This window comes from Peromyscus maniculatus, chromosome 2 (assembly GCF_049852395.1).
Source record: "Peromyscus maniculatus bairdii isolate BWxNUB_F1_BW_parent chromosome 2, HU_Pman_BW_mat_3.1, whole genome shotgun sequence".
Classification (NCBI taxonomy): domain Eukaryota; kingdom Metazoa; phylum Chordata; class Mammalia; order Rodentia; family Cricetidae; genus Peromyscus; species Peromyscus maniculatus.
In genome coordinates, this window is record NC_134853.1 from 27146273 (window position 1) to 27173708 (window position 27436).

A 27436-nucleotide genomic window follows, 5' to 3' on the forward strand; every position below is an offset into this window, starting at 1 on the left:
ATTCTCAAGCCAGTAGAGGCATCTTCAGGTCTCTCTGATTCCTTCTTCATTGTTTCTTCTCTGACTCTGAATCTCCTGACACTTGGATGGTCTAGGACAATCTCCCCACGGTAACATCCAAATCTTCAAAGTTCTTGTTGCCTGTAAGGTAGCATATTCACAGGTACTAAGGACTAGGAGGTAGACTTTGGAGGTGTTTTCGGCAAGGGTAGTGTGGGGGGGCATTGTCAGTTATTTCTGGTTCTTCCTTAGCATTTTCTGTGTATCTGCTACTTTCCTAAGTTACAAGCTGAGCTGAATAGTCTCCATTTGACTGCACATCTATTGAAGGCAGGCACCATCATCACTGCTCAGCACTGCTTACATTTACAGGGTGCTTACATTCACAGTGCATCTGTATTAATTGATGGTTGAGATTAGTGAGAGAACAGACCTGTAAATGAAATGTTCAATAATAATTGCACATTTTCCCAAAGAGAGTATTGTTTGTTTTAAATATTTCTTTTCCCCTTATTCCCTTAGAAATTAGAAGCCGGGTGGCGGTGGTGCACGCCTTTAATCCCAGCACTCCAGAGGCAGAGGCAGGTGGATCTCTGTGAGTTCAAGGCCAGCCTGGTCTACAGAGCGAGATCCAGGACAGGCACCAAAACTACACAGAGAAACCTTGTCACAAAAAAAAAAAAAAAAGAGAAGAAATTAGAGAGAGAATTCTGTTTCTCAATAGTTAATTGATACCGATAGAAGACACTTTTAAAAATTACAAGTAACTCACAGACTGTCAGAATCTTTTGAAGTAAATGGAAAATACTCCTAAATTATGCAACTATGAATATTTTTTAATTAATGGGTTTAATGAATATTTCACTGGAAAGAACTGTCTTCCACATTCTGGGTTTAATTGCCTACCCACACCTGATGGTTAATGTCTTCTGAAACCTTATTGGTTTTTTGTTTGTTTTTGTTTTTTGTTGTTGTTGTTGATGATGGAGCCCATCATTTACCACCTGCCCTGTGGGGATAGATTAGTTGTCTTTTTTGCACATGCTCCAAGCTTCCCTCATTTGCTTACAGCAGGCTATTAGCTGTGTGTTCTCTCAACTCTTATCTAGGATGATACAATTCCTAGTGTGCTGCTTGATTTACTTACAAGTGTGGGACACAGGATTATATCCGTAGAGGAGGGATGACCAGGTTGAGGTGATGCAGGCAAAGGGAAATTACTGTTATTCTAGAAGATTTCAAAATGTCCGTTGCATTTACATTTTCATCTCAGTGAATTCGAAACATCACCATCAGGGTTTTATTTTTGTTTAAAAGGGATACTATTAGTTGCTTTCTTTGAAGTAGCTTACCTAAGTAATTATCCATAAATATATGGATGGGTACTTTGTTTTGATTTATTTTATTTTGAAATAAATGGCTTGAAATGCTCATTTGATTAAAAGGAAAGGAAAAAGAAAATCATGTATAAAAATAAAAGATGAAATAAACAAGCATAGACTCAGACAATGGAAGAAACATTTCATATCACAATCTATAAATTCTAAGTATTTTATAGTAATCTATAATAACATACGATGAAATTATTACAAAAATTAACAAAAATGGAGACTATAACAGTGAAAAATATGGCAGGGTTGAAGAGACAAAATAAACTTTGTTAAAAACATTTCGATGCCCTTCAGTTATCCATTTTTAATCATTTAGACAGCATCACTGGCAATCTCTCTAGTTGATCTAACATAGATTGTTTTCCTTGTAGCATTTTCAAGTTCAGACTGACAAATAAAATTGTGGTAGTACCTTATAAAAACACTAACTTGATAAAGCATTCTAAGGTTGACTTCAGTAAACAAAGTTATCACAATTACATAAATCTCTTGCCTTGGATATATATTGAGATGCTCAAAATCATGCCAAATAGCTTATAGATAAAAACATGCAAATTTTTGAAGAAAATTAATATATTGACTTGTTTTCTAAATTTCAAACAATTTCTTTTAGGTGATAGTTTATTGTTGTAAAGTCTTATTTGTAAGTATACATATATATAAGTATATATATATATATATATATATATATATATATATATATATATATACACATATACAAGTATCATTATACAGATTGAACAGGCTGCATTTATATATTACAGCAGTTAATTGTAGCAAGCTTGTTTTCAGCCTCCAGCCCACAAATAGTGACATTGAGACTTATGAAAGCTTGGCCATTTGCTTAGGCTTATCTCACTAGCTCTTATAACTTAAACTAACTAACATGTTTCTATTAATCTAAGTTCTATCAAGTGGCTTGGCTATCTCTGTTCTGTGCCATATGTCCAGCTCCTTTCTGCTTCCTTGGGGTCTGGCTGGCCACCCTGCCTTCTTCCTAGAGTTCTCTCTCTGTCCAGAAATATCACTTATACCTCCTGCCATTCAGCTTTTTATTACATTAATCACAGCAATACATCTTTACATAGTGTAAAAATATCCCACATTTCCCTCTTTTTGTCTAAATAAAAAGAAAAGGTATTAACTCTAATGCAGAAAAATTATATATAATAAGGATAATTATCAAGTAAGAATTTTATTCACAATGTCTAGTCCATTTGTATTTGGCAAATTTGGAGACATGACTCCATTATCTATCTTATCTTGATGAGTCCAAAGTTTTAAACCACTTTCTATTGTAACTTGTATTACCAGCCCAAATATATCCTTTAATACCTTAAAACATCTTCTTAGACAAACAACTTAAGCTTTTATGTCTCTCACCCTCATAAACGTTACATATCTTTTGTGAATTTGTTTTTTAAATTTGGTAACAAGGAAAGCTTTAACTAAAACTATCTAGTCTTCAACCCCATCAAAGACCAGAGAAGGATATAATATTGAATGAGTAAACAGGAAGTATAGAAGAAGCAACTTCCAAGTCTATAAAAACAGAGACAGCTGGCTTCATGGACTGTCACCCAATGTTCCTCTGCAATGGTAGGACATCCATCTTCAGCCTATAAGACTAGAATATTTGACAGACTTTTCTGTGAAGCAGGAATTTTGAAGGGCTGTTCTATCTTGTCTTGGCAAAGTTCATCAGTCACTTTCTTTTATGTTTTGCTTGTCCACTTTGGCCAGCATACTGTTAGTAGTTGAGGCTTAGGGCAGTTAGAGCCATTAGGCAAATGGCTAAATTTGCCACAATGAGAGCAAACTCCACACAGACGCTCTCAATGCCAATTATCCTTCTTTGAAGTAAACTGGTGCTGCCAGGAGCAGACATGTCTTACTGTCATGAAAAGCCTTATGTTATTAAACCACTTTAAATGCTATATTCTGTAGGTCCCTGAAGTGTTTGAAGACCACCAATCTTTCTAAAATATCTCTGTTTAACCTTGAAAACATACCTGGCATGACTATAAGTTTAATAACCTGTATTTCCTAATTATACATTACATTTTAAAATGAGCTGCATAGGACAATACCTTAAACAAGAGTAGAAACATATATATATATATATATATATATATATATATATATAGTATAAAATAATCTTAAATTTTTATCAATATACAAAAATGCCTTAAACAACAGTAGAAATATTCTAACAAAAATAACCTTAAATTTATATCAATGTACAAAAATACCTTAAACAAGAGTAGAAATGTATATAGAGTATGTTCTAACAAAAATAACCTTAAATTTGTATTAATATACAAAAAATCCACACGAATATAAAATATTTGAGATTAATAGTTGCTTTTTAGTTTAAAAGTAGATTTGATAATTTATGCTTTTATCCTACCCTTTCCATATCATTTTTCTTTTCAGAAAGAGAACCCTGAATCCAACCTTCTTTGTTTAGTTTTTTTCCCTGGCCATGACCAATAAACAACTTGTAATTTACCCCCCTTAACAATGACAAACACCCACTGAACAACCAGAAACCATCTATCCCATCTTTTGGGAATATTGGCATCATGTTCTCTAGATTGCTTCCTATTGTCTGGGGATGATGACATCTTCAGGGGACCCTGGAAAATTAGGATAATAGTCAAATCCTGGGAGAGCTAGCTGTATTATTTTTTGTTTACTCTCTGTGATTGGCAAGTATAGAGCTTATTTGAAGTCTTGGCTAGAGTAGTCTGTGAGGCCGGACCCTCTTAGCCAGCAGCTTTTCTGGATGTAGGATTTTGAGGAAAATGCAACAGAGGCACTCTGAGAGACTGGATCACCTGGGCTACTTGTTTTCATTGGTGTCTGGTCCTTTTTTTTTTCCCTGAAAACTCAGAAACTTTTAAAGGTAACATACAGATTTGTATTAACACAAGTATGGAATGTGTGGTTGGTGTGCACAAGTCAGCTAAACATGATTTTCTGTTTCCTATTTGAGCAGGTAAAAGGCATCTGTCAACTTTATAAGTCCATTTGGACTGCATAACTAAACTGTAATATAAATCTCCATCCCTACCATATGAATGGATGGCATGTAATAATAAGTCATGAGGACTCTGCAGCCAACAAGATTTATCACGTCTCATCCAGTCTCAGAGCTGTTCCCATCTAGAGGGAGCAGCATATATGCCATCTGTCTTGTAGTTTTTCTTTTTTTCTTCATGTCTGTAGCCAAGATTTTCAGGAGATCTCCCCCAGTCAAATATGATCTTTATTAATTTTGAAGGAATCCATAGCTTTTTGTTTCCTGTGGAAACAAAGGCATAAATGACTTGTCCCCCAGCGTAACATATTTTCTGACTTCCATTTTACAGTTAAGACATCCCCAAAATATACAGACTAGATTAGTTCTGCAGCTCTTTTCACAATGTCTCTCAGCAGCTGCCACAATTTGCTCATTAGCATTTAAAATACTTAAAGTAGCCGGGCGGTGGTGGCGTAAGCCTTTAATCCCAGCACTCGGGAGGCAGAGCCAGGTGGATCTCTGTGAGTTCAAGGCCAGCCTGGACTACAGAGTGAGTTCCAGGAAAGGCGCAAAGCTACACAGAGAAACCCTGTCTCGAAAAACCAAAATAAATAAATAAATAAATAAATAAATAAATAAATAAATAAATAAATAAAAATTTAAAGTTAACAAAGCACTAATATGGTCCACATGCCCTGTGTATTTTCTATCCTTACATGGCTTATTTCTTTTACAGTATTCTACCCTCTCTTTAAATACTTTATTATTTTTTAAACTGTTTATTATTTTTCTGTGACTATCCATACCCATTTTGTTTTCTTTCTTCAGCATCTAAGAACATTTTTAACCATACTGTATCTGTTCAGAGGTTTCCTCAGTTAGGGTCTGACTTTCTGTGCATCTGCAGTATTTTTCTGTCTGCATGAGCCAAACCTTAAATGGCCGGACTATGTTGCAGGGCTCTGCCTAGTACATGCCTCTGGTGACTGGCTCTTCCCCGATCTGGTCTGCGGGCAAAGGCAGGAGCTCCTAACTGTCCCAGCCACAGCTAACCATTGCAGTTCCCGGAAGCTGGTTTGTCATTTTGTCGGTGATGTGGGGAAGGCATTTTTACCTGGGGCAGCACAGAGGCTGCTCAAGTGCTGCCCAGCAGGGCGTTTTAAAGGAGCCAGGCTTCTGTACTCCCACGAGCAGTGGGCTCTGGTGTGTCTGGGACTTTTTTTTTTTTTCTTTCTTTTTTTTAGCTGTTTCAAGCCCTATGTAGATTTATGTGCACCAAACATAGCAAGCTTTCTTGTTGGACTGTCTTTGAACCATATTTGCCAGCCTTAATATTGATTATAAAAGCTTGGCTTTTCTCGATTAGCTCTTATAACTTAATTAACCCATATATATATATATATTCAATCTGTATTCTACCACTTTGTCTTAGGGGTTCTATTGCTGTGATGAAACACCATGACCAAAAAGCAAGTTGGGGAGGAAAGGTTTAATTTGGCTTACACTTCAGCATTGCTGTTCATCACTGAAAGGAAGTCAGGACAGGAACTCAAACAGGGCAGGACCGCAGGATCTGGGAAAGGAGCTGATGCAGTGGCCATGGAGGGAAGCTGCTTACTGGCTTGCTTCCCATGGCTTGCTCAGCTCATCTTATAGAACCCAGGACCACCTGCCCAGGGATGGCCCCACCCACCGTGGGCTGGGCCTTCCCCCATTGATCACTAAATGAGAAAATGCCTTAAGGCTGGATCTCATGGAGGCATTTCCTCAACTGCGGCTCCTTCCTCTGATGACTCTAGCTTGTGTCAAGTTGGCACGTAAAACCAGCCAGTGCAACCATATGGCTTGGAATCCTCTTTGTATTGCTTCACATCCGACTTGTTCTGAGTCTGCTGGTGAAATCATGCTCCTAGATGCCTCCTCTCCGTTTCTCTCTGCCAGTTATACCTCCTGCCTAGCTATTGGCTGTTCAGCAATACATCTTCACACGGTGTTACAAATATCCCACAACAGTTAATGAAAAAAAGGCTATGAATTTGAAAGAGAATAAGGAGGGGTGTAAAGGAGGGCTTATAGGAAGAAAAGGGAAGAGGGGAATGATGCAATTACATTATAATCTCAAAAAAGTAAAGAAAAAGAGAATAAGAAAAGAAGGCATTGAGATGTCAGAAAACTTTATAATTCATTGGTCTTCTGTTTTCTTAGTTAAATATTGAATATTTTAAGGATAATTTTTAACAAAAGTTGTACATTGTCACTTAATTCGAAATATTTGTTCTATGCCATTTGGTCATAAGATACTGAACACAAGAATAAAGTGCAACAATTTTCCTACCAATTTTGCCATCACTACCCTTTAAACTCTAACACCAAATATCGCCATGGGTTAGCCATTTACTTAATTAAGGCTATTGGATAATAAAAGCACCCATCTTTAACAGTGATAGTCCTGGTAATTCTTTAACAAACGATTTTTGGAGCAGGGAATATGGAATAGAGTTGTAGCACCTGCCCATGTCTGTAGTGTAAACATTTTTGCTGTGTCTGATCACTAGGAATGGAGCTGGGAAGACACACACCCAGTGCTATGAGTTGTTCTAAAATAATACTGTAAACAAGACACAAAAAATTTTATTTTCTAAAACCAATATGTCCAAAAGGATTTTTATAGGAAACCTGCAAATACAGAATTCCAGTGTATGCTATGAACATGATTAGCCTTACTAAATGTTTAGTATCTAACTTTGTCTGTCCTATGTATGTGTATATGTATACATACACATGTTTATGTAGCTAGAATTTTCCTGCCCTGCCCACAGTCAGGACAAATCTCTGTCACCCGTCCCTCAGCCGCTCAGACCCAACCAAGTAAACACAGAGACTTATATTGCTTATAAACTGTATGGCCGTGGCAGGCTTCTTGCTAACTGTTCTTATATCTTAAATTAATCCATTTCTATAAATCTACACCTTGTCACGTGGCTCATGGCTTACCGGCATCTTCACATGCTGCTTATCATGGTGGCAGTTGGCAGTGTCTCCTCCTCAGCCTTCCACTTCCCAGAATTCTCTCAATTCTCCTCTCTGTTAGTCCCACCTATACTTCCTGCCTGGCCACTGGCCAATCAGTGTTTTATTTATTGACTAATCAGAGCAATTTGACATACAGACCATCCCACAGCATGTTTCTATGCATGTATGTACCATATGTGTGCCACACAGATTTTTTTATTAAGAAAATTTTCCCATTCATTTTACACACCAATCAAAGATCCCCCTCTTCTTCCTCCCGCTCCTGCTCCCACCTCTGCCTCCCACTCACCTCCACAAGAAGGCAAGGCTTCCCATGAGGAGGCACATCCAGTAGAGGCAAGTTTAAGCCCCTCCCCCTGCTTCAAGGCTGCACTAAGTGTCCCATCATAGGTAGTGGCCTCTAAAAAGCCCGCTCATGCACCAGGGATGGATTCTGATCCTACCACCAGGGGGCCCCCTAAGCAGATCAAGCTACACAACTGTCTCACCATGCAGGGGGCCTAGCCCAGTCCCATGCAGGCTCCACAGCCATTATGTGTGCCACATAGATATTTGTTTTTAATTAATTATTAAAGTCTTTTAATACTTAATTATTAGTCTTTTATGTTTTGAGAGTATAAACAGTTTCTAAATTGTACAAAAATGTATTTATGACTAGACGAACATTTCACTGGGAAGTAAAGTGCATATTCTTTACTTAGAATGAACATTTTTATTTTCCCTGCATCTTAATTCTTTCCCATCTTTGAACCAGGGGCACAATTTACGGGAGAGAATAAAGAAGAATCCCTGTGCTGTGGAGAGAAGTCTTGGGGTCAGGCTAATGGGGCATGACAAAGATGCCCACTGAGTGGGGGACCTGAGCTGTAACTGTGTTCTGTCTTATTTGAGGGACTGATGGTTGTGTTTGGAAGGACAGTGGACGTCTCTGGGAGAACAGGGAAACAGAAGGCTGCAGTGCCAGACATGCAGTGGACACAGGAGCTGGAGGAGTAGGGGCCCTGGGGGGTCGTGTGTTAAAGTGCCTCCTGTGGCCAGAACAGACATTTCTGTCAAAGCTGCCAGTGAAAGAAGCACCCCAAGGAGATTTCCCCCATTTCATAAATTCCAATTTTTTACTTTGTTTTATTTAATCTTAGACCACATCTGTATAAGTTATGTCCAAATTATTAGCTACTTGAAGAAAAGAATAGGCTTTGGCGCATACTTGATATCACCTACTACATATTTGAAGATTTTCAAACATCCTCCATAGTTAATTTAGTCAATTAGTTAAAATGACCTGAAACTGTAAGTTGGAAACAAATCCTTTATCAAAACAGGGCTTTTAAAATACACCAGAAGGTACTTTGTTGTATTTTCCTAGCTATAACTCTCATGTAATGTTTTTCAGTATATTTCATATTTTTGATCACCTGTTTTCATTTGTGCACAGCAGGCTTATGCTATTGTTGGTTGTGATTGGTTTTTATAGAGATGGGGTAAACTCGGAGCTTTGTACATACAGATTTACTGTGAATTAACTGAAAATTAATGTTAGCACAGATCCCCTCCAAAGCTGTGGAATACTTCCAAGTGTTGGACCCTTGCTTTAACATATAAACTGAAGTGCATGAGCTGTAGACATTGCAAAACTCTCTTACTCTGGACCTATCGCAAAAGAAGCAGTTGATTTGGATAGTGCACTATCACTATCAGAATGTCTACACTGTGCTTAGAGTTAACTTGCTAGATATCCTTTCAGACTCATTTAAAGTTCTGTCAATCTAGTAAAAACAACAAAAACAAACAAACAAAAAACAGAGCTCAGAAATAATTGGTAACTAACTGAAAATTAAGAATGAAAAGTTCAGAATTGCTGTTAGCCATGAGGCTACTGTTGCTTTGCTCCCATTCAACCAAGTCGGCAGCAGAAATCTGCAAATTCTAACTAGATTTTCTGTGTCTCCTACAGAGGATGCTTCTCAGCCCTGCCCCTGTGAGAAGTGTTCTTTGGTCCTGGATTGCAAAGGCTTGACCTTTTTCGACTACACAGGAGTCTCTACGCTTGTTGAGGTATCTACACAGCCTGGATGAGGCCTGATTCCTTCCCTTCTCTTCAGTAGCAGGGGTATTCCACCTCAGCCACAGAGCTGAAGCCCCTTTCCCACAAAGGACATAGAGCAGTGGGCTTTATACTGTAGTAGGTTTGCTTCAGAAGACCCATCTGGATTATAGACATTTAGGGTAGAGGGTCAAAATTGGAGGAGTGAGAAGGCTGAGATTTGAGTGGTATCGGGCATAATATCTGCCAGGAGGTAAATTTTCAGTCTTCTAGGATGGAGAAAGCCCCCTTAGGTACTGTCTGCATCACCAGGCCAGTGCTCCCTGAACTCTACTGCCTGCTCCACTCTCTGAAACTGCTGCCTTTACTGCTGCCACGCTGTGGCTAGGAACTGCTTTGTGAAGGAAGATGGGCTCACACAGAGGTCCCCTCTTCTTTCTTTCTCTCCACCCATCATTGCTTTATGTTGTTGTTGTTTTGTTTTGTTGTGTTAGCTCTGGAGCTCTAGTTCAGTGATAGAGTGCTGACTAACAATCAAAGCCTTGGGTTCACCAGGATAGCCAAAAGAATCCTGTACAATAAAACAACCTCTGGAGGCATCAAAATCCCTGACTTCAAGCTCTACTATAGAGCTACAGTAATAAAAACAGCTTGGTATTGGCACAAAAACAGACATGTGGACCAATGGAATCAAATTGAAGACCCTGACATTAATCCGCACACCTATAAACATATAATTTTTGACAAAGAAGCAAAAAATGTACAATGGAGAAAAGAAAGCATCTTCAACAAATGGTGCTGGCATAACTGGATATCAACGTGTAGAAGGCTGCAAATAAATCCATATCTGTCACAATGCACAAAACTTAAGTCCAAGTGGATCAAGGACCTCAACATAAATCCAGCTACTCTGAGCCTGCTAGAAGAGAAAGTAGGAAGTAGTCTTGAACGCATTGGCATGGGATATCACTTCCTAAATATAACACCAGTAGCACAGACACTGAGAGAAACAATCAATCAATGGGACCTCTTGAAACTGAGAAGCTTTTGTAGAGCAAAGGATACGGTCAACAAGGCAAAGCAACAGCCTACAGAATGGGAAAAGGTCTTCACCAACCCCACATATGACAGAGGACTGATATCCAGAATATATAAGGAACTCAAGAAATTAGACATCAAAATGTCCAACAGTCCAATTAAGAAATGGGCTATAGAACTAAACAGAGAATTCTCAACAGAGGAAATTCAAATGGCTGAAAGCCATTTAAGGAATTGCTCAACATCCCTAATCATCAGGGAAATGCAAATCAAAACAACTCTGAGATACTACCTTATGCCTGTCAGAATGGCTAAGATCAAAAACACTGAAGACACCTTATGCTGGAGAGGATATGGAGCTAGGGGAACTCTCCTCCACTGCTGGTGGGAATGCAAGCTTGTACAACCACTTTGGAAATCAATATGGTGCTTTCTTAGAAAATTGGGAATCAATTTTCCCCAAGATCCAGCTATACCACTCTTGGGCATATACCCAAGGAATGCTCAATCATACCACAAGAGCACTTGCTCACCTATGTTCATATCAGCATTGTTTGTAATAGTCAAAACCTGGAAACAACCTAGATGCCCTTCAACTGAAGAATGGATAAATAAAATGTGGTACATATAAACAATGGAATACTACTCAGTAGAGAAAAACAATGACATCATGAGGTTTGTAGGTAAATGGATGGATCTAGAAAAAATCATCCTGAGTGAGGTAACCCAGACTCAGAAAGACAAACATGGTATGTACTCACTCATAGGATGATACTAGATGTGGAACAAGGATGACTGGACTGCTACTCACATCACCAGGGAGGCTACCTGGAAAGCAGGACCCCAAGAAAGACACAGGGATCACCCAATGATGGAGAAATGGATGAGAGCTACATGAACAGCCTGGACATGAGTGGGAGTAATGAAGGGTGAGGGTCGAGGGAAAGAGAGCTTGTAGGAGCGGGAGAACCCAGCTGGATCAAGAACAGAGAGGGAGAACAAGGAATAGGAGACCATGATAAATGAAGACCACATGAGAATAGGAAGAAGCAAAGTGCTAGAGAGGCCCACAGAAATCCACAAAGATACCCCCACAATAGACTGCTGGCAATGGTCAAGAGACAGCCCGAACTGACCTACTCTGGTGATGGGATGGCCAAACACCCTAATTGTCGTGCTGGAAACCCCATCCAACGACTGAGGGATCTGGATGCAGAGATCCACAGTTAGGCCCCAGGTAGAGCTCCGGGAGTTTAATTCGTGAGAAAGAGGAGGGTTTATATGAGCGAGAATTGTTGAAACCAAGGTTGGATAAAGCACAGGGACAAATAGCCAAAAGAATGGAAACACATGAACTATGAACCAATGGCTGAAGGGCCCCCAACTGGATCAGGCCCTCTGAATGTGTGAGACAGTTGATTGACTTGATCTGTTTGGGAGGCATCCACACAGTGGGACCGGGTCTTGTGCTCATTGCATGAGTTGGCTGTTTGAAACCTGGGGCTTATGCAGGGATGCTTGGCTTGGCCTGGGAGGAGGGGACTGGACCTGCCTGGACTGAGTCTACCAGGTTGATCTCAGTCCTTGGGGAGGGGGGGGGAAGCTTTGCCTTGCAGGAGGTGGGAAATGGGGGGTGGGCTGGGGGAAAGGGGAGAGGGGCGGGAGAGGGGAGAACAAGGGAATCCGTGGCTGATATGTAGAACTGAATTGTATTGTAAAATTAAAAAAAAAAAAACACTAAAAAAAAAGCCTTGGGTTCAATCCCCCAAATAAATACATAAATAGATGAACAGAAATATTGATCTGTCAAGTTCAGATTAATCACAGGTTGATACAGCTTCACACTGTGAATTTTGACTCAAATCCTATATATATTTTTTTTATCTCTTCACTTGTATTTTAAATTTACTTGGAAATTTCCCGCCTTTCACATTCCAGACAATGTAAGGTCAAACTGAGTACCTCTTGTCCCGCAGGACGAGAGCACATGTGGTTGGAGGGAAACTGGGTGTCCCGCTGGATCTGTCACTCACCAGCCTGGTGCTGGGGAATCAATCATCCCACCCACTGAATTCTCAGTTAATTCCTCTGTGGAAACGCGGAGATGGCTTGGTTTTAAGAACTGAGGGTATTTAGAAAGCAAAGAAACGGAGCAAATCAAGGTTTGAGTGCCTAGTCTCTCTTCACTGGACGTCCTTTGGTGGCTGGTATTTTCCTTTTCTCTGTATTGTCTGAGTCCAGGAGAATGTGTTTAAACTTTTAGGAGCTCACTTAAAGTTCAGTGTCTGAGGCCTGGCTCTGGTCCCAGGTCTTCTTTGAAACTCTCACAGGAGACTGCTGCAGGTGGTCCAGGGCCGTGATGAAGGAAGAGAGGCTGTTTGCCCTCTTCACCAGTTAGGCCTGTGTGTGGGGTTGCTGTTGGTGTTGAACTGCACTTCAGTTTGTGGCTGGAATTATTAGTTGCTTCTTTAAATGTTTGAAAACCCCTTAGAATTGGAGAAGAGGACGACAAGGGACCCAGCTCCCTCGAGCTTAGGTTGAAGGCTGACAGTTAAGAAGAGTCAAGCAGGCCGGGCACCAGGCATGCTAATGAATGAAGGGTTTTGTTTATCCTGAGTCATGGTAATGGATTAAAAGTTCTTTATGCTGGATTAAGACAATTGATACAATTTATTTTTAAATTCTCAGGAAAATTGTACTTGTACTTGACAAAGTATTTTTCATTGTACACACAAAGCCAGCAGTTTTATGCCTGTTTTCATTTTGTTCTCCATATTATTTACTATTTGCTTTATTGCATCATGGTTACATTATAATGTGTGTTAAGGACATAGGCTATAAGGGCAGAAACATTTTGGATTCATATATCAGTCAAATCCTACTTCTGTGCTTGGAGATGATGTCTATTTTCATTCTTTCTACCTCCCTTGAACTCCATGTGTGTGGTCACATGTGTGAGTGTGGACACACAAATGACATATGTGCGTGTGCAACAAGGACTTTACCTGCTGAGCCATCTCCCCGGCCCCCGTTTGTTTGCTTTTCTATACCCTAGAAGTAGAGATCCCCACTCTATCACATTGTGAGCTCAGAGATGACCTATGATGCCGGAAATACTCAGTCAAGTGTTGACATGGTCAGCATAGTTAGGAAGCACTCAGAAATGCCAGCGTTTAGTATTGCTTTGCTCACGTTAGAAAGTCATTTCCTGAGCTAGTGAGATGCCTCTGAGCTAGTGAGATACCTGGGTGGGTAAAGGGGCTTTCCAGGCAAGCCTGACATGTTGACTCGATCCCCAGAATCTGCATAAACGTGAGAAGAATGAATGACTCCACAAAATTTTTTTTAATCTTCATTGTGTTCTGTCATGTGCTCATGGGTGACACAAACACATACACAGTAGTAGCTTATATATAAGTTTTAAAACCATTTCTTAAAGTGTAAATAATATATTTGAATGCAAGACTATTTCTTAGTTCCAGCTACTTCGGGGAAGAGTCTAGAGCGAGAGCAGCAGGGTGCCTCCAGCCATGCCAGCTTCCCTGTGTTTTAGCAACCCTCTAGATTGTTTACTTATTTCAGCATGAAGAGCATTGATCCCAGAGTGGTGGACTGAAGGGAACTGGGTGACTTCTATTTATTCTTTCACAGGGGACGGGGACGGGGGTGGGGGTTCAGGTTGGTGAATTGGAGATTGTATTTATCAACATCAACAACTCACCCATAACAGCAATGTCTTTGTGCTCCACTGGGCTTTAGAGAAAGTCAAACATGAGAAGTCACCTTGAATTAGTCACATTAACTTAGAGAAGCAGGAGCCACTCATTCAGTGTCAAAGTCAGAGCCCATGTTTTATTTTTTTGTGTTTTTTTCATTTATACTCAAGTTGGTACAACTCTGATTAATCTACAATTCTCATTTTGAAAAAATGGCTTACTGAGGAGAAGGATGAGAGAAACTGTGTATCAATAATGTACATGTTACAATGCATTCTTAGATTGGATTGTAAGTGCAACTGTCTGAGTCTTGTATATAAGACATGTCACTATCACATAACCAGTTCCATCCAATTGTAAATGAACCTTTACATGCACTTTAGGCACGCTTCATGGTCTTATTTTGCTTTTGATGAATTTAATATCAATCATTCATAAATGGCTTCTGGTTGAGTTGTCTAGGAGGTTAAGAGTCAAGGCCCTAGCGCACCCAAACATTAGTTAGAATTTCTCACCTTGATGGATTTTTAAAACTGGAAAAATTGGTTCAAGTTATAATGAGGTTTAATACTGGGATTTATTGAGTCAATGAAATATTCCTAAATTGTGTGAAGTAAGAAAGTTAGCAGGCCAGCAGCCTTCATCACTTCCACAGGTTGGTCCTTGACTTTGCATAAAAGTGTTGACAGCAATCTTATATCATTCTTACAGGGAAGGAAAAACTTTTCCTTTTTCTAAAGAAATGGTAATATGAGCAGCTAAATTTGGTCTCTGTAGAATAAATGTTTCACTGTGGGTATCTTTTAGAGCTCACTGGGCATGTCCTTAACTGTGTAACAATGCCTCCCTCTGGTGGCTTGACTTCAGAAACATTGTTTTTATCATTTGTTTTCCCTAGGAATTATCCTTCCCCTGCCCCACAAAACCCAGTTCCTCCCTCCAGCCGTCTATTCTGAACTAACCATGAGTGTGCTCTTTCACTTCTTCCAGCTTTACCTGGACTGCAAGAGCAGGGGCGTCGATGTGTTCTTAGCCAATTGCACAGGTAAGAGTGTGGCATCGGCGAACATGAAGCGAGGACTCTGCTGCCCCATGTGTCTTTACATATCCTGTGCTTTCTTGCAGCATCCTTGATAAAATCAATGGCATACTATGGGAACCTAGACACTGAGAAACCAATTTTTTTTGACTCAGTAGCTGCTGCAATAAGTACCATCCAGTCAAATAAGGTGAGTTGATTAACTTAGCAAGCAGGCATTGTAAAACTAGCCCACAGAATCAAGGGCGTTGGAAGTATTATAGCAGTTTCCCTTCCAACTGATATTAAAAATCTATTAATATTCCTTCCCTTTGCATCTGACATGTTTACTGTACACATTACTTTGTGGGCAAGTTATGAACAATTGTTAAATATTTTGGATCTTCTAATGTTGTCATGGCTTAGAGAGTTTGACAATCACCTATCAAGTGCAGATTCTTTGCTTTAATGGCTTTCAAGATCTACTGTCCTGAAATTTGATCTCGGCTTTCTCCAATGCACAAATATTAAATATATATTTTAAATATTATTTTTATGTTTAGATACTCTTGTCACTATGTTCATTTATATTGTTATCTTTTGAAACATCATGTACAAAGTCTAATGGTCACATGACTTCAAGTACACAAATTACTGTACAATATTGGGCTTTTTGGGTTAGTTTTAAAATGATTCCCAGAGCTGTCATTTCCTGCAATTTTCCTATGACTTTAAAATCCTTTTGCCTTCCTCTTCCCTAGGACAGTATTAATGCTGCCCACAGTGAGCCTTGCCATCTTCAGTCAGAACAGTGTGTAGTTTCCAAATAATGCTGTCATTATTAACATATATTGAGTATCTACTGTGTTCTAGAATATTCTAAAAGCCTTACTTATATTACATAAATTTGCCACTCTGTATGAGGTTGATACTCTCATTCAGCCAGTTTTCAGAACTAGTAAAACCAAGGTGAAAGGAAGTCACACCATTTAGCTTGCTACAGTTAGGACCTTGGATTTAGAGCTTCCCCCCACATTGCTTGGAGAATGTCCATTTTCATTCATACCATGACTTGTGCCTGGCTTCTGATAATAGTCATTCTTTCACTATAGGACTGATTAGGAGATGTGTGAGTAATGAGTACTTATTTCTTCCTCTTCTCTTTTAGAATTTGAGCAAGGTCAGTGATCACAGCGAAGTCTGAGGTCCCCTGTGATGAAGTGCACATCTCATCTTTAGCAACTGCCCCGAAGAGGCCAGATATTGCATTTTGCACAAATTTTGGTGTATGGATGCTGCATATGGCCTCTATTTCAGTAAGAATGATATGAGTCAGCAACTGCAATGCCATTGGCCAAGGCTTGCTGACCCCTTATTTTTTTAATCTTTCTTAATAAACAGATTCATTTAGTTGTTTTATATAGGGATCAATATGCATGTAGGTTTAGTTTACTAAATAGTAAAGACACTTTTATGAGAGTATTTTGTATGGTCTTTATTTTGTTGTAAGCTGACAAGTGGAAGAACACTTTAATTGGAAGTGGTTTGGACTATTTATAAGCCATTCATAAAAAAAAAGATAATCTAACTAATACGTAAAAAAATGTTAGCAAATGTGCCATTTTCCCATATTTACCCCAGAGTTTTTTAAATATCAGTAGGATAAAGTATCACCATATACAGTGAAGAATGAAATCCACAGAAATGAAGCAACTAGGAAAAAAGATAAACTAGAAGATATTGATGTCAATATGGATCAACACAATCACTCTGGCAGGATTCATGGATTCAGCTATGCTTTTGTATAAGAAAGAAACCTGGTGTTTTAGCAAAACCGAGTCCTTGACATTCATCTGCTTAATTGTGACTGGAAACCATTAGGATGTCCAGTCAGATAGCTCTCATTTCTACATGCCACATGTAAGATGTTAGACTTTCAGCATGATTTTTATTACAGTCAGAGAATATGAGAATTCAGCATCTAATATTTTTCAGATAGGATCTTTTAGATGACAAAATATCATGAGTAGAATGGTTTTATGCTATTTTGATACAAGGTTAACTTTAGAAATTGTGTATTTTCTATTTTAGAGATAACAAGTCAATAAAATGTAGTAGGTAATTTATCTATACCAAATAGATAGATGACAGACAGATGGCAGATTGATCTCCCTAGTATGTTTCCATTTACTTTTGTTAGAGGTGAGCTCGAATGTGATTATCTGTAAATTCACCAAAATAACATGATAATTGATAACACTAAGGGCCTGATACAAGTGTAGACACTATTTTTCAATGTGTGTATATTTTATTTTAAATTACATACAAGTATTCAATTTCACAATTTTCTAACAAATTAACTTTTATATGAAGCCATAGATTACAATTATGCTTTATTCTTAATGGCATTTAAACTATTCTAGAGACTACCATTATCAGAAAAAGCCAGGCATTGCAAAGGGAGTTTGAAAAGCAAGTTAAAAATAGAAATTAAAAATTGGCTACCTAGTGGTTCTCATGGGCATCAGTAAGAGCAAATCCTAAGTCCTGTCCCAGTGACATATTGAAATATTCTTCAGCCAGTGTGTGGTAAACATTCCTATGATCCTTAATTTTAGCACCCCAGTCTTTAGCAAGGTGAAATAATAAAATTAAACTGCCAAAAATAGTGTTCCAAATTTTCATAGTCATTTTAATTTTTACTGAAACAAACTAAAAAGAATAGCATTGGTTCCCAAAGGCCCAGGCTTTTCATTGCTAATTTGGTTAGTAACAAGTCAGGTGACTACTATTCATCGTATATGGTTCCAAGGGGAAGTCGAGGGAGAATTAGAAATAGCTTCCTTATTAAAAGGAGTTTTATTCTGTGTCATCCATTTGCATTATTCCAAAGGTTCATGGTGGTGATATTCTCTATCCTCAATCCACTGATCCCTGTCATATAATCATGAGTTATGGAAAGCCAAGAACAGAAATGTATGATGGTACATATAAATTGATATTTACTATAAAAGTTTAGCCTATAATTGAGCTCATGCATTGTAGGCATGTTAAACTTGTTGTAGATGATGGACCATGGATGACATTAAAATCATTACAGCTAATTGATGAATGATTTGTTCTGTTTTGTTGTTAATGCTGGGACAGTATTGTCTGAGAAATTGCATTTGAGAGCCTTTAAGTATTTATAGTATGTTTAGTGCATAAAATGTTAACACCATTAGTTTCAGTGTCAAATATTAATGTTATATTCAAGGACAAGGCAAACCAAATCACACACTGGGTTAAGTCCACTGTTTATTCCAACATCACGAGGACAGTTTACTCAAAGAAAGTCTCTTAAATCAAGTCCCGTGAGTCCAAGAACTGCGTGTAAGTTTTAGACATGCAAGTGTCTATTCCAAAGAAGAAGCAGAGAACATAGAAAGTGCAAGACTGCTCCAGTGTTGTGGTGTTTCTACCAGCACACTGACCTATGTGATAAACTCATTCCATAGTGCTTATTGTAGTAAAATAGCATTAAAAAACAAAACTGATCTATACAGGTGTTGAGAATCCAATATGGCAGATATGAAATATATAACCAGGAAATGACTGTTAACATTATATTTATGCAAATTAAATGCCCTTAAATTTTGCCATTTGTCTTTCATTTTAAAGGTTATTTGCCCTCAATTATATAATTTCAGCATTATAAAGTTTAGTTTAAACTACTTTGCAATAATTTATTTGACAGATCTCCCATGCAAAGTAATGAGGAAAGAGCTCTTTCTTTTTTAATGAAAACATTAATGTGTTAATATCCCATATGAGTCACACTTGACATTTAATGGTTGCCGAAATATGTTGGTATGTTGCTGAACATACACACACACCTCTGAAATGTCAGTTTTGTGTTCTGTTGGTTGATCTGATTCAGTACCAGATATGCTTCTTGGCAGTCAGTTTGTTGCCAGATAGATTTCAAATAGGGAGTTAAGTGGTGCTTTCTCAATCCAAAGATCTGTAGTTAAAAATCATGTAGTCTAATATGCTGCACTTATTTTTATATTTTTCCATGCAATTAATTATTGTTTTTTATAATTATTTGTACTAACTCAGTATGTAACAACCAATTTACATGCAAATAAATTGAAATATGATAAGTACAATTTTTGTGGGTTTGTGTCCATTATTTCAGAGTATTCACTCCCCTGCAAAGCAAACAGTACATACTGCTTTCTTGCCCTGACCACAGAGTAGCATGTGTTGAAAATTCTTGGAAGTGTTCACTATTCCTAGCAATTTGTTCTTACAAAATTTCAGCCTGGATCTGTAAATTTCAAGTCTTTGGTTTATACACTACTGAAAGGATCATGTTTTTTTTTTTTTGTTTTGTTTTTGTTTTCTCTCTCTCTCTCTCTCTCTCTCTCTCTCTCTCTCTCTCTCTCTCTCTCTCTCTTTTGCTTAGCACTGCAATTGCATAACATTCTTTTGCCAGGCTTATATTCTTTTTTGTTCTAATTTTAATCGATATCTGTATTTTTATTTTCTGCTTGTGTTTTTCGCTATGTGCTTTTGTCTTTCATAGGTTCTGAGGCTGAGTTCAACTTTAATGGTAACTGTTCAAAAATAAGAAAATAAAGCATGTTTTCTTAAGCACTGGAGACACAGTAGAGAATAAAACAGAAAAACAAGCAAACAAAACATCCCTGCCTTCCCAGTGCTGTGTTCCAACCAGGGACTTCAGAAAAGAAATAAGGTGTTTTGAAAACATGTCTACTGTGATTTGGATGACAATGTGCCAAGAACACAATAAAGAAAGTGCGTTAAATATACATTGTGAGGTTAGACAGTCTCCCGAGATGGATGGTAACACAAATGGGACTGATGAGGATGTCAGCGTGGACGACAGTGGCAAACACCAGCCTGGCAGGCTTAAACACTACGTATTCGTCCTCACAGGCCTGTGACGGGGCATGCAGGATGGAGGTAGCTAACACGGTTTCTGGTAAGGGCTCTCTTCTGTTGTAAATTGTACCTTCTCGCTGCGGGGGGAGAACAGAAAGAGAGAGCCCTCAGCATTTCTTCTTATAAGGACTCACCCCCATGACACCGAGTTTAACTTTAATTACATCCTTACAGACATTGTTTCCAAATAGAATTCAATCCATAGCTGCCTTCTCTCAACATTGGTATCTCCTACATTTGTGTCCTTCTTAAATTTAAAAAAAATATATATATTCATTAAAACTTTACAGCCCCAGAAGTCTTACCTCTGTCTAGCACTAATTATGACAGCCAGTCTTACCTAAATATTATCTTAATCATACATGGCTGAGAATTAGAAGTGTAATTTATTTCTACACATAATTTCTCTCCGGCCATGAACCCATGCAAAATGCAAGCTATATATTCCCAAAATACAGTAAAAGGACAGGCAGAGGAAGGAAGATTTCATCCAGAGAACATAAATGAAAGAAGGGAATGATAGGCACCAAAGGAAAAACCCCAGCATGTCAAGCTCACTGGAGTCAGGTTCATAAATTTTTTATCAGTATTTATTCATTTATTGATTCGTATGTGCATGTGTATATGTTCAAGTATGTATGAGTACAGGTGTGTGTTCATGGAGAGGGGAAACCAAGTGAGAGACTGGGAGAGACACCTAGAGACTTTTGGGAGTTGGTTCTTTCCTTCTATCATGTGGATTCCAGGGACTGAATTTAGGTTGTTGGGCTTGGCAGAAACCTTGATCCACCAAACCATTTTCCCATCCCACATCCATTAAATCTTAAATAATGAAAATGATCCTCTTTAGTCTGTTGATTCTTCACATTCTGAACCCCCTAGAGTGATAGTCTTGCTTCCAAATCTCCAGACTTGCTCCGCTGTGGGATGGTCTGTATGTCAAGTTGCTCTGATTGGTCAATAAATCAAGCACTGATTGGCCAGTGGCCAGGCAGGAAGTATAGGCGGGACTAACAGAGAGAGCACTGAGAGAACAGGAAGGAGGAGGGAGACACTGCTAGCCACTGCCATGACAAGCAGCATGTGAAGATGCCGGTAAGCCATGAGCCATGTGGCAAGGTATAGATTTATAGAAATGGGTTAATTTAAGATATAAGAACCTTTAGCAAGAAGCCTGCCATGGCCATACAGTTTGTAAATAATGTAAGTGTCTGTATGTTTATTTTATAAGTGGGCTGTCAGACTGCCAGGGTTGGCGGGACCTGGAGAAAAAACTCCAGCTACATTGCTCCCAAATCCTGTGGCTCTGCAAACTATCAAAACATGGGAAGTCTCACACAGCTCCCAATGAACCATCTCTCTTTCAGTTTATGCTGACAGTGTGGTTGTTGGTGTGACTCAGTTTCTACTCCTGCTGAGGTGGCTGATTGACTTCATAATGAAATAGTCAGCTGGAACCATTTTATGTCTCCATCAAGTTTCTGTCCCACTTCCTCCAAGAGTGGATTGGGCAGACAGTGAGGAGTACAAAGAGGGGAATGCTTTATTGTCAGTTCAGGATCCACAACTTTTAAACAGAATGAAACACATTAAAATTGATTGCCACTTGACACTTAAATGAAACACGTTTGAACTTGTGGTAGCAGCAGCTTGCTAGCCAAGAGCCACTAGAGCTCTGAGAAGTGTTACAGCTCAAAAGCAGAGGGCTTGGGACCACTCAGACTGGAGTTTGTAGGTCATTAACAGGAAAACTGGAGCTTCATGTCTCAGAAGCAGTGGGTCTTAGAGGCTAGAAGTAGCTGTGGGGACAAATTCCCTTCTGCAGTATGGCTTCCCTTCTTCAAGGGAAGGATTTTTGTTGGGTGAGGCAGGCAGGAAGGAGTCCATCTTCTTGCAGCTGCTAATGGGGTCCAGGGGGTCTGTCTGGGCTAAGCTCCAACCCAGGGCAGAAACTTCAAGTGCTTGGGATTGGCTGAATGTCGGTATGTAAATAAGGTGAAAATAGTGCCAGCCAGTGACTGGCTATAAAAGCTAGGTGTAGCAGGAAAAACACAGAACTACCAAAAATTGCCCTGGGCTAGTGGGGAAAAATTAACCCCCCCCACTTGGTGGAACCTCCAGATGATAAGTCTTAGGGTTCCTGAAGGCCTCTCTGCTGATGCAGCAAACTGAATCAGACACAATTGCAAAGTCCAGGTTTAATGGGTAAAGAGCTCTCAGCAGATTCCCTGGCCCTGCAGAGAGGAGACTGGGACAAGAGACCAAAAGAACCATGTGTCTGTTTTCGGGGGTGCTGCTTATATTCCCTGTGGGAGTGGTCTTGAGCCTCTCTGGGGGAGGAGCTGTGTTTGGTGGGTTTTGAAGGGGTGGGTTTAGGGAAAGAGATGGGGAGAGGAGTTGAGGTGGATCTTCCACCAGACTCCTTCCAAACATTCCAGACTCTTTGGGTATAGGGATGCCAGGGATTCCAGGGTGCCAGGGGTTGAGGTGGAGTTCCTATCCAAATATTCCAGACTCTTTGGGTATAGGGACTCCTGTGCAAGTCTGACTGCTTCCTGTGGGCATGGGACTATGTGGGGAAGAGGAGTCAGGAACTGGTGAGCTCACATTCAGCAGGAGGTGTGAATGGAGGAGCATTTGGTTAATTGTCATCCTGGAGACCTCAGCATCTGTTTCTTGAGGAAGCAAAGAAGGCAAGATTCTAAGAAAAAAAATAGATCATTAACATCTGTCCTAGTTGCACTGTAAAGATGAATGTACAGAGTAGAAGAGCAGACAGGCCCTTTAGCGGGACATCTGGAGGATGGAGGGTCCCAGCTGCTGGACAGACCATGTATCCTGAATAGGTGCCCACTTGAGCCTAGAGTGATGGTGCCAGCATGGATGTCCCAGGAGCTTGGCAGCTGACGGGGTGGTGGGGATCACAGTATGAAGAGAGAAAGGACCTCAGAAGAGAGAAGTAGGGGAGGTACCTGGCCAGTTAGGGAGTTTGAGCTGGGAGGTAGTGATTGAGGAGGAAGGGCCTTCCGTAAAGAAGCTCAAAAGGGCTCAAACCTGTAGGAGAGCGTGGGGTGGCCTGGAGGCAGGTAAGGGCAATGGGGAGAAGGGAGGGCCAAGATAACCTGAGTTCAATGGAGAGCTTGGTGAGCTGTACTTTGATGAGTCCATTGGCCTTCTCAACCTTTCCTGAAGATAAAGGTGTCAACCATAGTTAGGAGGTAACAGAGTTCCTTAGGTGTGGGCATGTGAGTGAAGTCCACCTGCCAATCCTCGCCTGGCTGGTGTCCTCGAAGCTGGGGCAGAAGCTGACATATCTGGAAGCCTCTGCTCCAGAATGACCCACTGCTCCCAGCCAGATTGAGTCTCAGGAGGGGCCTTGATGGGGGCCAAGGTAAGTAAGTGTGGCTCCAAAAAGGCTGAGAACATCGCGACCAAGCAGAGGTGCAGGGCAAGCAGGTATGACCAGAAAAAGAGTGTGAGAAGAATCGCCCTGTAAGAACGCAGGGAAGTGTCAGGGTCTCAAGTGGGAAGGAAGGGATCCTGTCCACCCCTGTTGCGGAAATTGGTGAGGGAACTGTAGGACCTGAGTGAAATGCCAAAACAGAATAGGTAGCTCATGTGTCCAAAAGAAAGTCAATGGACTTACCCGTTACCTGCAACGTTACCCTAGTGTCAGAGAGGGCAATGGGAGTCAGCAGGTCTAGGCTGTGTCAATTCTCTGTCAGGCTTAGTTCTCACTTGCCAGAGTTGGTGAGGCTGGACCTCCATGGCATGGCATAGAGATCCAGCCTGCATGGGGACATTCCAGTATCCAGTGCCCAGGCTGTAGGCAGACAAGACATGGACTCCTGGGCGGCTGGGGGTCAGGGCAATACTGTGACCAGTATTTGAAGCAAGTTTTTGGCGGAGTTGCCTTGGGCTGAGCTCCAGTGGGATGGAGCGTCGTGGCCGACTTCCCTTGTACCTCTTGTGGGGGCCCTGATGGCCTCAGAGCAGCTGCTAAGACTTGGACTTGGAGTGTATTCTGTTGCAGCCTTGTTTGTCGGGTTGACTCGGTTGTCGTTCTCAAACATTCAAAACTTTAAAAGCCATTTTCGCCAATTCCTGTAGGGGAGTTTGGAGATACTCCTCAGCCTTTGAATTTTTTTCTAATATCTGACGCTGAATGAGAAATGAAATGGGTGGGAAGGCAGGAGTCTGGCGAGACCGAATATAAGAAGAAACCGGGGAAGATTTGGGGGCATTGGGCCAGTGTGTAGGCCGAGGCTTTGGGAGATAGGAGGAAGCAGTGGGGGGAGGGGAGGATAGGAAGGAGGGTAAGGAGGAGCAATTTGGTCTTAGATTTGTGGCCCCCAAGGAGAGTGTTGGGCAGGTAGAGTTTGGGGGAAGTGGGGGAAGGGTCAGTGTCTCCAGCAGTGAATGGACAGGTGCTGTGAGACATTGGCCTCTGTAGGGAGGGTGGGAACACAGAACCCAAACTCCGTGGATGTAAGGCAGTTCTGTCCAATTATATCAGATAGCCTCAATTTGAACAGATTTTGTAAAAGACCCCACAGGGGCGTTTGGGGATCAGGCCTTGGATGGCAACTACCATTTCTCAAGTCTATACCAGGGACCCGAAGCATAGCACAATGCATCCACTGTGGTAAGTCTTGGGCCAAAAATGGGGGTGGGGGATGGGGGGTGGGGAAAATTCCCTTCAACAGAACACCTTCTGAAGAAGCGGTCCCATGGAACAAATGCAGCCCTTCACACCGGAACGGGTCGGGGTGGAGAGAAGGCAGCCCTGTGCTCCAGAAGGGGTCAGGGACCTGGCAAGGCCATGTCTCCAGCAAGACACCCCCCAAAACAAAGAGGTCCTGGGCCTCCTAGGCAAGGACTTGGAAAGGGCAACTTACCCAGCCCAGAGCCAATCTTAGTCTGGCACAGCAGGTGTAGGGGAGAGGGGTGCTTTGCTACCGGGTGGCCCTGGGCCAGTGGGGAAAATCAACCCCCCCTTGGTGGAACCTCCAGATGATAAGTCTTAGGGCTCCTGAAGGCCTTTCCGCTATTGCAGCAAACTGAATCATACACAATTGCAAAGTCCAGGTTTAACGGGTAAAGCACTCCCAGGCGATTCCCTGGCCCCGCAGAGAGGAGACTGGGACAAGAGACCAAAAGAACCATGTGTCTGTTTTCGGGGATGCTGCTTATATCCCCTGTGGGAGTGGTCTTGAGTCTTTCTGGGGGAGGAGCTGTGTTTGGTGGGCTTTGAAGGGGTGGGTTTAGGGAAAGAGATGGGGAGGGCAGTTGAGGTGGATCTTCCACCAGACTCCTTCTAAACATTCCAGACTCTTTGGGTATAGGGATGCCAGGGATGCTAGGCTGCCAGGGGTTGAGGTGGAGCTCCCACACAAACAACAGCCAAATAGCTCAAATTTGTCACTTTCCAGTTTTAAACACTAGAGCCTAGTCCAGCCACATTCTCTGACACATAGCAAGGATCGCCTCCTCTAGTTTTCAATAACACTGTCCTCTTCTGTACCTGCTGTTTTCTCAGCCTTGTTTTTCATGGCTACGTTCATCCCAGCAATCTGTTCATGATTATTATTTGTTCTTCAGAGTGGAGGCTTTGTCTATAGTCCTTTTGCCTTCTATCCACAATTGTAATTGCTTTTAAAGTATATATTCTACCAACAAGCAATCCAGGCTCTTTCTAGCATCCATCTCAAAACTCTGGCCTCCACCCGTTTTTCAGTTCCCAAAGTTCCTTCCATGTCTTTAGGTATTTGTTAGACAAGAATTTCTCGGCCTAGCCCCAATCTGTCAGTCTGTTTGGGTTGCTATCACAAAATGCCAGATGGGTACAACTCCAACAGAAACACATCTCTCACTGTTTTGAGGTTAGGAAGATACAGTTAAGGTGCAGGCCAGTTTGGTTTCTGGGGAGTGCGTTCCTCTTGGTCTGTAGGTAGATCCTTTATCTCTGCATGTCTTCATGGTGGAAGAAGCTATTCTTATATACTAGTATTTTCTTAAAGGTACACTTATCTTCTGAGACCAGGAACTCAAACTCAGGACCTGGTACAATCTTGTCAGTCCTATCTCCATATATAGCCATATCGAAGGGCTGGGTTTCCACATATGAATTTTGAAAGAACAAAGCTTAGTCCATAGCAAAGAATTACAAATTTTCTACACATTAATAATTTCACTTTTCATGTCCACAAAATACAGAGTTATTAGTCATAAGTAAGCTGCCCACACTCCTATAAATAACTTCCTGTCCATGTTCCTATAAGCAACCCTAATGAAACTCATTAGGTCGTCCAAAAAAAACTTAAAACGACATGAAAGTAGGATGACTAGCAGGAAAGAGGAAAGGGTCAGCGGAAGTGAGAGGCCTGGAGAGTCTAATGGGTGATACATTCAAAATATATTACATACATTTTATGAACATCTCACAAGGAAACACTATGTGCATAACTAATATATGCTAACTAAAAACACGAAGAAAAAGGTTTATTTGTATGTATACGATTTTACATAAGAATATAATAGTTGATCCTGAATGGTCTACTTAAAGCTTTATAGTAGGAGAATTGCAAGTTCAAAGGCTGTCTGAGCTATAGAATGAGTTCAAGACCATTTGTGGCAAATTCTTGAATTCTTGCTCAAGTAAACAGTGATGTGAAATCCGCAAAAAATCAATAAAAAGTTAAATTTGAAAAAAAAACAAAACCCAACCTGTTGATGAGTGGGTATGCACCCTGAGGAGTTAAGGTAGAGCTGACTGTTTTTCACATGTAAAAGTTTAGATTTGTGATTCTTTTAAGATTTTTTATAAGATTACCTTTGAGATAAATAATAAAGTGACTGATCCTTTTTTTATAATTACAAAATTCAGCCTGGCAGTAAAATACCTTGCTTGCTTACACTCTGTTAATCTATAACAAGTTGCTGTTTTTCATTTCACCTGTAATATGTAAAATGTTTAATCATGTAAGGAAAATGGGAAACATGTTGCTTTTCACCTGAATTTATTACAATCATTCACCTAAAAAAATAGAATGGAACCATGTTATGATTTTTATATTGCTTGAAAGATTTTGCTGGAATATATAAACTGTAAAGGAAAAATAAAGACAAGAGAGATGATAGAGAAACCCTAAAAAAAGTAAAGTGATAGATGTTTAGTAGCTGAAGACCTAGGCTAAATCCCATGTGTTGTAAAATTGAGCA

At 40.4% G+C, this 27436-nt stretch overlaps 1 protein-coding gene across 2 annotated transcripts in view; it reads left to right on the forward strand.

The window, feature by feature from the left end:
* The window catches only part of Slc26a7 (solute carrier family 26 member 7), a 127116-nt gene extending 107700 nt beyond the window's left edge, over nt 1–19416 (forward strand). For both annotated transcript variants that reach the window (XM_076563870.1, XM_006983277.3), the window contains 4 exons: nt 9404–9504; nt 15238–15292; nt 15373–15476; nt 16434–19416. In XM_076563870.1, the coding sequence (XP_076419985.1) occupies nt 9404–9504; nt 15238–15292; nt 15373–15476; nt 16434–16469 (296 nt within the window). In that variant the 3' untranslated portion in view covers nt 16470–19416. The remainder of the gene's footprint in view (nt 1–9403; nt 9505–15237; nt 15293–15372; nt 15477–16433) is intronic.
* The last annotated feature ends 8020 nt before the right edge of the window (nt 19417–27436 follow it).